This window comes from Lathyrus oleraceus, chromosome 5 (assembly GCF_024323335.1).
Source record: "Lathyrus oleraceus cultivar Zhongwan6 chromosome 5, CAAS_Psat_ZW6_1.0, whole genome shotgun sequence".
NCBI lineage: Eukaryota > Viridiplantae > Streptophyta > Magnoliopsida > Fabales > Fabaceae > Lathyrus > Lathyrus oleraceus.
The window spans coordinates 172799156-172814130 of record NC_066583.1 but is presented as its reverse complement, the minus strand read 5'-3'; the positions used below and the strand labels follow the sequence as shown (position 1 = coordinate 172814130).

At 36.0% G+C, this 14975-nt stretch overlaps 1 protein-coding gene across 2 annotated transcripts; it reads left to right on the top strand.

The window, feature by feature from the left end:
- Positions 1–2330: 2330 nt before the first annotated feature.
- Positions 2331–10477, top strand: LOC127081221 (transcription elongation factor SPT4 homolog 2). 2 transcript variants are annotated; one of them, XM_051021501.1, is made up of 6 exons: positions 2331–2584; positions 3430–3535; positions 3631–3722; positions 3808–3863; positions 5907–5968; positions 10236–10477. In XM_051021501.1, exons 2-6 carry the CDS (start codon positions 3446–3448, stop codon positions 10281–10283), a joined length of 348 nt encoding a protein of 115 aa, XP_050877458.1. In that variant the 5' UTR covers positions 2331–2584; positions 3430–3445; the 3' UTR covers positions 10284–10477. The 2 variants fall into 2 exon arrangements, with proteins under 2 accessions (XP_050877458.1, XP_050877459.1); XM_051021502.1 differs by having other exon boundaries at positions 2349–2584; positions 3421–3535.
- Positions 10478–14975: the final 4498 nt, after the last annotated feature.

Here is a 14975-nt window from a genome sequence, read left to right as displayed (position 1 = left end):
GAGGATAAAACACCTCTTATGAGGGACTTAGTATCTCATTAGTCGAGTTATACATTATTACGCATAAGAACTCATGCTAACTAAACTTCTGCATGGGGGGCTTAATGTCTCATCGGGAGGGATCATATCCAATAGATCACGCCTAAGAGGCGCAACCCATATCTCACCCAAAGACAATATTACCAGTCTTGCTTGATGACTCGATAAGAGTCCCGTATGAGAAGTAGAATACCTCGCTTAAGGGACTTGATGTCCCATCAGCCAAGCCACACATCACATCACATGAGGGACTTGACGTCCCATCAGCCAAGCCACACATCATATTGGTAAAAGGATTTGGAATCTCAAAGGCCACTAAGCTCCTGTTCAAGGAAACCATAACAAGTTACATTGTACGCATTGTGACTAAAGATTCAGGTTTGTCGAGGAGGGCCAAAAGCTCAAGAGAAAAAAATACAGTTTCTCGGGACACTCCCACGAGCAGTGATCTAAAAACATTTCATCTTCTATGAAATGACTCATGTTTGAGGGACTATGTAATGATATAATTGCAAAGGACATCACCTAGGGCGATGCCTTTATACCGCCCAAGGAGAGGCGACAGGTGTATGTCGCCCAAAGGGAGGTATTGCCTTGCCCGATAATCTTCCCTCGCCCTTACATGGAAAATGTGGAATAATACATTTTATGTGGCAGAGAGAAAGTCAAGATCATTAACTGATCCACGACTATCTTGAAAATAAGAGTTCAATTGTCCACTATCGACTAAGTGAACAACGAGCATTTCTGAGAAAATCCTGGGTCATAGATACCTATATAAATACATCTCTTCTCAAGGAGATGAAGACGAACTCTAAGTCATACTCATTATCCACAACTAAAAGAGCTCTACACTCGTTACTTCCTTTACACACACGACTAACCTAACTGTTCACATGTAATATAGTAGTGCCGACCACTAACAAGGTCTCTCACCTCACATGAGTTGGTCCATAAATAATCTCAAACACCACCATATAGATCTCCTCGCCATCGTGAGCAAGTCCTCACTGTCAAAATATATTATACACTTACTAAGGCCCATGAGTCTCTCTGCCCTTGAGAGGGAACACACACACCTGTACTTTTTGACTAGTACAAACTATAATGATCCTTTCTTTGCGTGCTTGTGGTGTCATGTTTAGAAATGACTTGATGAGTCATATGGGTAACTTCTCATCTTTATTTGGTTATGAAAATGTATTGCTTATTGAATTATAGGCGTAATGTTGGCTATTAAGTTAGCTTTAGAGACAAATTGGAAGAAGATTTGGCTGGAAACATATTCAATTATGGTACCGAAAGCTTTTGCTAATCCATCTATTGGCGCATCAAATCTAGATAATTAAATTGCTTTTGCACCTCTCAATCAATGGACTTCATGATATCCCACATTTATAGAGAAGCTAACACATGTGCGAATAAACTTGCTATTTATGGTTTTACCTCTAAAAAATTCACTTAGTTTAATCATATTCATGAAAGCATTTATAGTAATTTATTTTGTAACAAGTTAGACATACCTAATCTTTTAATCATTTATTCTTGATAAATTTTGATTTGGTTCCTCTTTATTTTTTGTTTTGTTTCTTTTCTTTTTTAAATATATTGACATTGCCCGTTAATTTTTTTATTTAAAGAAATCATTAGGGAATAAAATTTATATAATATTAAATATTTTTTTTAACCAATCATTAGTTGGTTCAGTGGTGATTGACGCTGAATTTAGTAGGGAATACCATTGTTCAATCTCTCACCATTGCAATCGGAAGGGGGCTGAAACTACTTGATACCAGAACTGACCTCGAATCAGATTAGTCGGTCCAATGAATCAAATACTAATGGTGAGAAAAAAAACTTTTTAAGAAAATATATTTAGAAGTGATAAATTACATATTTAAAAGTGATAAATTACATATTTAAAAGAATAAATTACGTATTTAAAAGTGATAAATTACATATCAAATGTTTGTTTATTTTTTTTATTATGAAGTGTAGATTAAAACTTTTATATAATTGATTGAAAATAAATGATTTATTTTCTATATACTATTTTTTAAAGAAAAATATAGTTTTCAAATTCCTCCATACAACAACATTCATTAAATGATCTTTTTTCTATATACAACATTCATTGAATGTTCAGAGATGAACCTAAAATTTCTTACTAAGAGTGAAGAGATTTTACCATCTCAATCGAGTGCTTTTGAATAAAAAAAATCACTTAAAAACCTTTTTAAAATAATTTACAAAATACTAATTATAATTGATCTTATTTTCATTTTTAAAAATAAAACATTAAACGACGTCGTTGCAGACGGGGAAGTCACTGAAAAACCAAGTCTACTTACTGATCAGGAGAACTCATCGGCTCCCCTTGTAATAGCCCTAGACCGTTTCCCGTTCCTCTGAGTTCCATCACGCATATTCGCCGGAACGCTGTCGCCTCCTCCCCGTCGGAACACACTTTCGTCATAAGTCAAGCAACTCTTGCGAACCCTAGCGCCGTGCCTCTCATCTTCTCCATCTTCACACTTCAATTTAGGTATTTTTCTACGTTCCTAGTATTTTAGGTCATTTTGATGGCTCTTCTTTTCAACTTGCTTGTTCCATCTGTGAGTTTTTCTAGTTCCAGATTTTTGCTGTTATATTTTCTTGATCATGTTTGTTCTTTGTGATAATTACGGGATTTGGCTAATGATGAAGGGTTTTTTTTTGTGCATGTGATTATCAACGGTAGTGAAGCGCGTGCGGAGATGTGGTTTTTTCTGTTTATGTTTGTGTTTGTGTTTATGTTGCTTCTTAGGATGAGATTATTGAGAGGTTGGGGTTTGAGGTGCAACTTAAGTAGAAAATGAGAATGTGGTTGATCCGAATAGTATCATGAAGAAGAGAAACACACTAGCGATAAGGGTTAGTTTGGGATTGCATGTGCCTTGTGTGTTGGATTGGATTGCATTTTTGTGTTTCGTAAATTCTGATAGAAAATATGGGTCCTATGCAATTATCATAACAGTTTTTATTTGAAGGGGAATTAGAACATCTGTGTAAAGAGCGGTATTGCAAGTTGGAAATGTAAATTTTCTCTAGAGTAAAGTGAATTCTGATAGGATTGTAAGGATCTGTTTATGATTGATTTAAGTTTCTGATGTGATTTTTGGGGCTATTGATTGTGGCTGATATATGCACTTTAAAACATCCAAGAGTTTTGAGAAACTAGTGTCTTCTAGGTACAAAGAAGGATGAAAGGTTTTGTTGATGGTTGTTCTTTATTGGTTAACTTTTGCATGAACCATACAATTCCTTAAAGATAATTATGCCTTAACTTTTTGGATGTTTGCTCCCTATAATAATTTTAGTTATTTCATGTCTAACTATCAGTTCAAACAGTGTGAGCTGAAAAACAATGGGAAGTGCACCTGCTCAAATTCCTGGAAACTTTGGACATGAGTTGAGGGCTTGTCTTCGTTGCCGCCTTGTCAAAACCTATGATCAGGTCTTAGTTCCCTTCTTTTATTTCATCATTCTTTTCTTGTTTTGGCTTTGTTATTTTTTATGATTATAAAACAATCACTGTTTTTTGATTCACAGTTTAGAGAGTCAGGTTGTGAGAACTGCCCATTTTTACAAATGGAAGAAGATCACGAGCGTGCGGTTGAGTGTACTACCCCCAATTTTAATGGGTATGTCTGTCATATGTTACATCAAAACCCTAATCACCTTTGAAATTTCTTATTGTCATTTTTTTTTCTCCAATTTGATTTTCAGGATCATTTCAGTAATGGATCCAACTCGAAGTTGGGCTGCCCGTTGGCTGCGTATCGGTATATTCATTTATCTTCTGTTACACACTTATTATAATTGCATCTTGCCTTGCCTTTCAGTTTTCCTTCCCTTTACAATAGTGTGATGATAACATTACGTTGTAATATATAACTAGTCACATGCCCGTGCAAATGGATGGGTTACGGTCGACGAATATTAGCTTAAGCACTAACAATTAAAAACAATTATTAAAAGTTACTTGAAAAATATCCAAACATATGCATGATATAACATCAAATAGCAATATAATAATCGAAACAAAATTAGGATTCATTATTTTGCATTATAGAAAAATTGCGACAACAATAGGTAAAGAAAAAGATATTGTAAAACACTATTTAATCTTTATATAATGGAGTATTTTTTGCAAGACATGTACTAAACATACATGGATATGTGGTTAATCTCGACAATAGCATGATCAAACTTGGTACATAATTTGCTCTGTACAATGCGCAGGGAGATGACATATTTTTGTAAATTATTTTCATATGCGTGAGCACTTTATGATTATTTTTATTGCAGTCTCAATTGTTAATTTTCTATTCAACTGTTATGAGGTGTATGTCTAAAAAATATTTTATTTTGCAAATCCCAAAGAAAATTAGTAATACATCTTAGTAATACATCACTCTATGTATTTCAAAACCCAAAGTGCTTTAAAAAAAGAAAGACAACGTAAAAATTTCACCATTCACTAAAATCTTTTAGAATACTCATTTTCACCCAAAAAATGGCCAGGCAAGCTTTCAATATCTTGATCCTAGATTTATAAGAAATTGTAGTAAAAGCAATATCTAGTAAAATACCAAGATATAAAACTGGTGTTCAAGATTGTACTCATTTTTCCTAAGCAGGGACCAAAAACTTTCGACATATATTATGCAGCATTAGGGGTATTCTATCCAAATATATTGCCTAAGCATCCCAAAAGAGAGGATATAATAATACAATTTTCTGATTCTCTTGAGTTTGGGTTCCTATCAATCCGTCCGCCCTGCTGGATTCTTGACGGAGAGTAGTGTTGAGATGAAAGAATCACTCAATATGTTCACAAATTAAAGGCTGCCAGAATTTGTAGGTGAAGAAAGATTCCATAGGACTACAGATCATTAAGGCAGGAAGATTTTTCGAAGAGAAAAGATCCATTCATTGGATAAACTACAGCGGGCATTCATGAGAATGGGAGGTATAGCAGGGAGTGAAGGTGAGCAGATGGTGTGACCATTTCTGTTATAAGGGGAAGACCGAGAGAGACGGAAGGGTGTGGAGTATCTCTTCAGTTAGGAACCTTTTGGGTTAGGCAGAGTGAGAGCGTTGCTCTGGGATTACAGGGGACCTCTTCTGTAATATTTCTTGCTTTTTTCCATTAATATTATAATTTTCTGATTCTCTTGAGTTTGGGTTCCCTATCATGCAATCCCTACATAAAGTAGATAGAGCAGTGACCAACATACACACCTTCCTAGGTTGATGCAGGCATAACCTCCCTTACAAAAAGCTGAAGCAAGTAATATGCTAGTACCATTTTATATCAATTGAAATCACAGCCATATATTTTGGCAATAATGTCCATTAAGCAAATGAACTGACCTACAAACCATTCCTTCCTCTTTTCACAAGTACAAAATCCATCAACCGCCAAATATACAATCTTCACAGAGGTTGCTAAGGCGATGTTACAAAAAAGGTTGTCATGGGAAGAGATTCGGCCTTGATTCAAAACTGTATACCTCTGAGTTAAAACCTGGTGATGTAATTTAGTGAGTAGCTGTTGTGTGTCTGATACTTGGAAATAATTTCCGTTGGCGTGAGCTTGATGTGTATATTATAGAGAAGAGAATAGAGATAAAGATAGACATCAATGTGCTTTTTTTTTTTTTTTTTTTTTTAAGTTTATCTTGTTTGTTCTTTCATTTTTCTATTTCAACTGTATGGTGGCAATTAGTTTTTTTTTTTTTTTGAATTTTTATCTAGATTGAAGATTGAAATCTGTACACAGTTGAGGTGTTGAAATTTAGGGTTTTTGTAATATTTTGCAGGAAGATTTGTTCCTGGTGTTTACACTCTTGCTGTCTCAGAAGCTCTTCCAGAAGAGATGCAGGTTTGTATTTTTCTTTTTGTGTAATATATATTCAGCATATATTACCTGAACTCAAGATATACGACTTAATGGATAAAACACATAATATAGAAAAATAATGGAAAATGTATAAGTATGATATTTTTGAAATGAAAGATACAATCAGGGGAATAACTTTCACACTGCCCAGAGTTATGCTCCTACAGAGAATAATCTCTGCCCCTCAACTAACTCAACAATCCTTCCCCCCTTTCATTATTCTATCTTCGACCATATATAACAAACTCCCTATTTGGGTGACTCCAAGTAGGTCGTGGTCAATGGGCCTACAAATACATACCTGGTACCTACTAATGCCATCCCCTTACAATCAACCTTGTCCTCAAGGTTGGAAATAGTTTCTGTTGCCTTCCTTGCAGCTAGGTGAGACATTAGTGTATTAGAGAACCACATAGTAATGAGCCTGTTTAGGGAGTTAGAAATGAACAGCAATTGCAGCAATATAGTTAAGGACCATACATCATTTTCTTTTTGCCAATTATAGTTCCTTTCTTGATAGACTTGCTGATGAATTCAGAAAATAACCCCAGCTTATTGACATGCCATGATCCTCTAGTAGCATCCGATCTGTGGTATTTAACACCAGTTTGGATTCTCCAAGTCTTTGCCCTATCATATACAAAACTAAGCCTGCTGTAGAAAGTGAGTAAATTCCTCCAATAGCTGTTGTAGAAAGTGAGTAAGTTCCTCCAATAGCATTCGCGAACAGTTACTACTTACTACTTTCATAATATTGAACTTCCATGGATCCCATTGTATGATCAAATTTGTTAGGTTTCCCGACATCATTTTAAAAAAAACTCGAGCAAACTCATTTGAAACCCATTATTTCTACCCACTGCTATCATTTCCTTCCAAGTATTTTTAATATTGAAACAAGAGCAAACTTATTTGAAACCTCCAATATATCAAATATTGATTTCTCTGCAATTCCTAAGGACATGATCACACCATTTATTATATCCTCCTTTGCAAATTCTCAAATTGAAGAGCAGATGTCATACTCTTGTTGCCGCATAACATAAATTCATTTGCCAACTTAGATGTATAACAGAAAGAAACCTCCAAATCATTTCTCAAACATGTTACTGCATAAAGCCCATCCCAAGATTCTATACCACTTGAAAAACAACTATATTCTCCCTTAAAAGTCAGAAAGAAGCAACAGAGGTTAAAGCTAACCACATTTAATATACTTGGTTCAGGGGATGTTGTTACTGCATGAATGCAGAACTGCTAGGTAAACTAAGTAATCAAAATTACTTACCTCTGACATAAACAAAAATAATAACCAAGCCCTCCCCCCCTTTCTTTTAGGCAAATGCTCTTTTGATAGTAACTCATTCGTCATATCATAACGAGTTGTATTAAGAATCAGATTTTCAAAAGCACGTGTTAATGGTTGTACTTGTAACAGCCTCAAATGGAAAACTAAGGCCCATTAGGTTAAAAGAAGTATTAAACTTCTCAATTACCCATTCTACCCCTAGCCTCTCCCAGAACTTTTCAACAGCGACCAACTGATTTTCGCAATTAAATTAGCATCCAACATCTCAAACTGTGGAGGAACTGCTGAGACTAGATCAAAAGACCGGTGGTGCCGGCAACAGAGTCACAACAATAGGCTCTATATTGGCATGCAGATGCAACAACATGCTCTTAGATGAAGCATGCAGAGAAGACTGCAAGAGAAAATGAGAGGCCGTCATCTTGGGCGGCGGGCGCATACTGGAGACGCCGTCAAAGAGCATGAGTTAGTTGACGCAGTTTGCATGCCATCAATCACCACTCTCACTTGGACCGAATCTTGTGAGTACGTACACCTTGAGATTGGTTATCAAAGGCTCTATTGTCATGTACATAGAAGCTCTTAGAGAAACAAGTTAAATAAAGTATTTTCATTTAAACCCACATATCTGGGGCCCATTTTTCTTGTACCCAAAAGGTTCACAATTAATTCAACCGGGTCCAATAGCCATATCCCAGCCTACATTGTACTTGTAAGTTGTAACAGCCTCAAATGGAAAACTAAGGCCCATTAGGTTAAAAGAATTATTAGACTTCTCAATTACCTATTCTACCCCTAGCTTCTTCCAGAAGTTTTCAACAGATACGGTGATTTGACTCACCGTCGCATGACGGTTAGAATCAAATGCCACAAATTAACCAAGGACTGGCAGCGATGTAGGTATGTTCTGACGATGCAACACCCGAGTCATTTGGACTCTTTCTTGTATTTGTTTCCATGGTGATTTTTGATCCGTTGCCTCAGCCACCTGAACAAATGTTTTGCCATTCCGGAGGTTTCGGCGGAAAAACACAACATTTGAATCATCGTCTGATGGCTTTCTTGGCGGTGGGAAGCCCACAACTCTGGAATAATCCTTCAACCGCTTCTGTCGCACAATGTTTTCCCATTTCTCCAGATTCCATGGCGGTGAGGAAGCCACTACTTGAGTATCAGTGTCTGGAGGTTTCGCCGGAGGTAGTGGATTGACCCCGTCCGTATTGTGACTGTTTCTTCTTGCTTCTGTTCGTCGTCCATCGCTCAACCAAGTTTTTACTTTCACCTTTCAGCCGTTGCAACCAGAATCTTTTCAGATCCAAGTGCAGATACATTGTGGTGCATCTCTTCTCCATACAAACTGCAACCACGTAACAAGTCCCTGCAGTTTGTTTCTTTTCTGCCAACAAAAGTTGCTTCTTTCACCTCTAACCTAGATTCCTTTCTTTCCTCAATCTCTGTTTGCGATTCTGGATTTTCTTGCATGGTTTTCCTCGTCCGAGCCCCAAATCTTCATATCAAAGCTATGGAAAATGATGTCCAGTTGGCGTCAAAGTTGTCTTGACCCCAAGACTGGAATCACAACATAGCAACATTCTCCATTCGCATGAACACCGCACTTTATCAGATGAATGGATATTTTGCTCCAGAAATAACCGTTCTGCTTTGATGATCCATCCAAAGGGATCGTTACCCACAAATTCAGGCAGCCCTTCATTCACGAACCAATTACACAATTCTACCATTATCATCTCTAACACTGGCTCTCCGTCGATAATCCAGTAGGTCGGACCAGTTTGTTAGGAACCCGAATTCAAGATATATGACTCAAGGGATAAAACACTGAATATAGAAAAATAATGGAAAATATGTAAGTATGATATTTCTGAAATGAAACATACAATCAGTGGAATAACATTCACCTGCCCAGAGCTATGCTCTTACAGAGAATAATCTCTGCCCCTCAACTAACTCAACCATCTTTCCTCCTTTCATTATTCTATCTTTGACCCTATAAAACAAATTCCCTATTTGGGTGACTCCAAGTGGGCCGTAGTCAGTTGGGCCTACAAATACATACCTGGTACCTATTATATTACTATAGTTTTTAAAGAGAGATTTAGTTTTTGTTAATACACATTTGTCTCTTTTTCTAGTATAGGATTGACAAATAAACATTCGGTCAGTGTATCCAGCCAGTGGATTTGATTCAGCACTATAGTTTCCTTCTCTATTAATAGTTTTGTACGTTTTTTCTGCTAATTGTAAGACCACAAATAAGATAATGGGCTATCCATTTTCCATTCTTTCCCCAGCCTACTGAGATAGTAAATTGATTTGATGAAAAATTGGTTTAGTTTTAGTGTCGCCATTAGAAGACTGTTAACCAGATTTTGAGTTTTATAGCAGCAAACTCTGTAGACTTGAGTTCTATGGCATCTATTAACTGCAATTTTGTCTACTTGTAATTGTCTCGCCATTATCCCACTCTTTCACAAACTCCTGCAACTCCCAAAAACCATAATTTAACTTCAGTTTTTCTTTTGGATTTTCGACCTGGTTGCACCTTTATCCATTAGTTTAACTGGTTGGATATTAAACATCTGGCAGTTTATTCTGTCTTTTGCAAAGGTGCTGAAAACTTAATTTTAAAATCCGAATTACTGTTGGGACTTTCAATAAATGCATTAGTGGTTATTAATGTTCAGAATAAGGTTACTTTTGCATTGAACTGTTTGTCACATTATCAAGTATGATGAAATTAGGCTTGCTCAACCTGTATAGCAAAATAAAAGATATACACAAGTTTGTTCGAGCCACCCAATATACAAAATCATTATTCTTTTTGCCTCTCTTTTGTATCATCCAATTTTACACTATACACTAAATTACTGTTGTATTTGAACTTTGTTAATTTATTTTATTGCTTATGCTCATTTGCAGGCTATTTGTGCTGATAAGCATGTGCAATATATGCCACCGAAACGTTAGTGGAGCAAGTAAATATTGGTTTTGTGACATCTCTAACATGGTTGGAACCGAGTATGTATTGATGTGGATTTTATTGCTAGTTTTGGTCAAATGCATTCTTGAAATGCCTGGTTAAAATTCTCTAAACAAATTAATTATAGTGTACATGAGAAAAGCTCATGAAACTAACATAATATAACTTCTTTTGACTGATAGTTGTTGGCCAAAGCAGTTTATCAAACTACTATATGTTAGGGACAATGGTGCAAATGCTGTAGTTGTCGTTAGGGATGGTAATAAAATCCATTAACAGAATATCTATCAAATTCATTCAATAATTAGTCCATCCAATCCAACGACTAAACAAAAAAATATTTAATAGATTGAATCAAATCTATCCATCTAATCTTATGGATGAATAAAATCTATCCATCTCATTTTATAAATCTAATAGAGCATGTTTTACTTTTTAGTTTTATTTTTTAAATTTTAAACAAAATCATTTTTTTTATTTTTTAAACAAAATAATATTTACAATAATCATTTTTTCTATTTAATTAAAAAAATTCAATTTTGAATTTTTTCTCTATTTAATAACTTTATTGAAAAACTCACATGAAAAATATATTTTTTAACTCTTAAATAGTATTCCCGCAAAGATTTTTGTTTATCAATCAAATGCATCAAAATTTTAATGGATTTACATCAAAAAATTTCCTCATATTACAAGTTAATTATTTTCTCCTTCATAAATGTCAATGACACAATTTTTTTAATTATTAAATTATAAATAATATACTGTTATGTGCTTATTAGAAATAGATATATTTTCATTTTTTTAAGATGTAGAGATCATTTTAAATTTTATGTAATTTTTTTTAAATGCTGCAAATAATTTAGTAGTATTATTTAAGAGTGGGAGATTTATTTTTTTATTAAATTTTATAAAAATAAATTATTGCATAAATATTAAAATATTTAAACTAATTTGTTGGATAGAAGAACATCCATCCATTTAAAATGTGTTAATGGATGAATATTCTAAATTAGTTTAAAGAAATTTTAGTGATTTGTTAATAAATTAATGTATTGTTTTGATCAATCAATTAATAATTTAATTTAAATTCATGTAATCCATCTATTTTATTATCTCTAATTGAGGTCACATCCTTGACGCTTTTGCAAGTAAATGTTTTAGAGGATTTTTGTGTGCATTTTAATATATCTTAGCTACGACGTAAAATTATTTAATTACTCTTAATTTTTAAATTATTTAAATATCCTTAATTTTTGAAGATGCATCTCTGGATGCATTAATATCTGAATAAATGTTAAAATATTTTGGAGATGTACCTCAGAAACAATTTAAACATTCAATATACGCCACTCAGAAGTCATTTATATTTGAATTGTATTGGAGGTGTATCTCCGTGAATATTCCGGAGATACATCTCCAAAACGTATCAAAGCAGTATTTCATGTTATATGTTGTTTATCTGTGTTCAGATGAATATGTAAAATAATTCGTACAGTCAAAATAAAAAAATAGATGTGTATAATTTTAGATGAACCAAAAATGCCATACAAAAATAAAATATCACTAAATGGAAAATGTCGTACAATTGAGATTAATAAAGTAGTAAGACTGTCAAAATAAAGTACATACCATAGTACTACAACTATATTAAGAAATTACTGTGTGTCTGACAACCTCTCTTCTACCTCTTTGGCCATCAATCCCACCTGTCCCCCAACATTGTCTCCGGTATATCAATGTCCCCCGTGCCTCCGTCATGATGGAATATAGGATCTGCCTCACATCAAACCCATCAGGGAAGATACATCTGTTAATACATGCCTTCAGAACCTCCATTATGCGATAACACTTAGGTAAGACATCCTCAACATGGTATAGTTGTGCCTGCTCCTCCTTTAGTATCTCCTGATGATCTGATCTCGACAGGTCTTCTAGAGCAGCCTGCACCATGTACGAATGTGACACCTTGAAGAACCATTTGATATACCCTTCGGTGTTGCTCTAGTCGCTCTTAGTTATGGTAGCTCGTGCCTCCTCAGGTACCAGATAACTCTCATAATCATCAAACATGTCATCTATCTGTATAGGAGGAACAAAGACAACATGGTGTCTAGGAATGGTCTGAGTATAGTCGAACTCTCGTATGACGCGCTCAGGTAGATGAGGAGCGATGAGACACAATCCGCATGCCAACCATCTAGAGTATATCACTATCTCGTCAAATGGCTGCGTCTCACGGTGATCAACATAGCTGTTGAAGAGCATGTCCTCAGCAACCTAACAATCAAGATAGACTCTGTAAGACTCAGTTGCCTGGTTCCCTCTTAAAGGGATAAAAGCAGTAGCACACGACATATTCTTAGTTAATCAGGTACACTCGCCCAACCAGAGATGCGCGAGAAGTGCTGGATGATCCAACCCTGAAATAAATAGTTTGGAACACACGAATCATCAGTAATGACTTTGCAAACATGAAATGAAAATGACAAAGAAACATTAAAAGAACAATAATTATTACCGTCAGTAGTGTGCCACTGCTTGTGACTTGCTTCGTATTCCACATACAACCCCCTTTCAACTTCGAATACAGGTAGACAAAACAAGTCGCCCCTAGTTATACTCATGGATCCGCTCAAAATCCACGAAGTAACGTAGGTAGACGACGTCTGTATAGGTGACACTCTTGTCCATAAAAATCGCAGTGGCAACCAAATAAAGCAGACACACTCTCAATACATGCGATCTGTGGAGCGCCACCTGCTCATCATCACCATCAGCCTGTTGTGCACTCGGGAGCACATCCTTATATACATTCTTCAGGTATACAAATCTAGCATGAGCACCCCTGGTCTAATCCAACTCATTCATTGCCTCCCCTGGATCAACCCCCAAATACTCTACCATCATTCCAAGTGCCTTGTCTTTGGTCATCCTCCCATGATCTAGGAACCTCCCCCTAATCGAAAGATGTAGAAAACACGAGACATCGTCAAGTGTGATAGACATATCACCATGCGGGAGATGAAACAACGAGGTCTTCGAGTGCCATCTTTCCATAATGCATTAAGCATCTTGTGGTTGACCGTAGTATAACCTGTCATGCATAAGTCCTTCAGGCCAGATAAGGACAAAACCGACTGAAACCATTCCTCATTCGGCTGAGGCAATGCATCAATCTTCCTCCCGTGGTTACGAAACTTCTGCGGACTACGCTCCTGAAATTTGTCAGAAATAATCAATGTCAGAAATAGTCAATATCAGAAATTAAAATTAACGTAAAAATAAATAAAGAGATCAACTAATTCTACCTCTCCGTCCTAGATATGTCTGGCAATATGGGATGGATACAAAGGCAGTAAAGACAAATAAACTGGACCACCTCCAAAAGCCTTTGGCTCAGCATCCGCAACAGCCTCACCCTTTGAAGGTAGCACTAGATTAGCAGTAGGACGTAGGAGTGGATCAACAACATCTACAGGAGGAGGTGACATTGGTGAAACCTGACGCCTGTGGGAGGATGGGGGAATGACGCGTCAGATGGTGAATCCCATCTCCTACGGGAAGAAGAAGATGAAATGGCATGAGGAGAAGCATGAGCTCCAGAAGTAGATAACTCTGCCTGACCAGAGGGACTAGGAGCCTCTAGAACCTGCTGATTCTTCTCCCGCCGAACGAATGCATGCTAAGCAACCATGCCATGCCTCAATCTACCATGTCTATCAACCATTATGCTTGTAAGTTAAAGTAAGGCATACCATTAGTGCAGACAAACAACACAAGTAAGAAAATAATTAAAAAAAACCTGAGAAATTTCCTGAGACGCATCTCCGATTTCTGGAAAACTAAACCGCTGAAATTTTTTGAAGATGCATCTCTGGTTACTAGGAAACTAAACCGCTAAGTTTTTTTGAACATGCATCTCCAGAATTTTCTGCAACTTAGAGGTCGCGTCAATGACATAGTGTACCACGATGAAGCTAAAAGACGTGGTTCTTGGGCACAGACTGCTCAAATCACATGAATGGTCACAAGTCATGGCTGATCAAGTTTGATGAGTAAAAAAGAAGCAAGATTATACTTCTCGATAGCATATCACTAAAAGTAGAAAGAGTATGCATCTCGGTCATTACAAGAAGTAATGGCAAGTCAACAATCATTTAAGATGTGCTATATGTACCCGATATGAAGTGTAATATTTTAATTGTGGTCAACTTATTGAGAAAGAATTCTTAGTAATAACGAAGAATGAGGTTCTTGAACTTTCTGAACCAAGCAATAAGCTAGTCTTGAGGTCTCCTCTATAAAAAATAGGTCATTCAAGACTTTGATAAGCTCTAAAGAAGTTCGTTGTCTGCAAGTTGTGGTTGAGAATAGACAAAGTTGGCTGTGGCATCTGAGATTTGGCCACTTAAATTTTAGATCGCTCAATCAACTTATTACACAAGAAATGGTGATTGATGTGCCAAAATTTTCAATTCCTGAGAAGCTATGTGAAGGTTGCTTGGTGAGAAAGAAATATTGGAATGCTTTAAAGTCCTATCTGCCTATGAGATTAGTTTGCATCCTAGTGGTAGGTCATTCAGATTTTTGTGGTCCTTTTGAGGACCACACCATTGGCGGGAATAAGTACTTTGTATATTTTATGGATGAGAATATCAAGAAGGTTTGGTGTACTT

What these genes read in the sequence shown, in the direction of transcription:
- LOC127081221 (XM_051021501.1), top strand. Translation starts at nt 3,446, where the DNA reads ATGGGAAGTGCACCTGCTCAAATTCCTGGAAACTTTGGACATGAGTTG. An exon ending in ACTACCCCCAATTTTAATGG is followed by an intron (nt 3,723 to 3,807) that starts GTATGTCTGTCA and finishes TTTGATTTTCAG; the next exon opens with GATCATTTCAGTAATGGATC. An exon ending in TGCCCGTTGGCTGCGTATCG is followed by an intron (nt 3,864 to 5,906) that starts GTATATTCATTT and finishes AATATTTTGCAG; the next exon opens with GAAGATTTGTTCCTGGTGTT.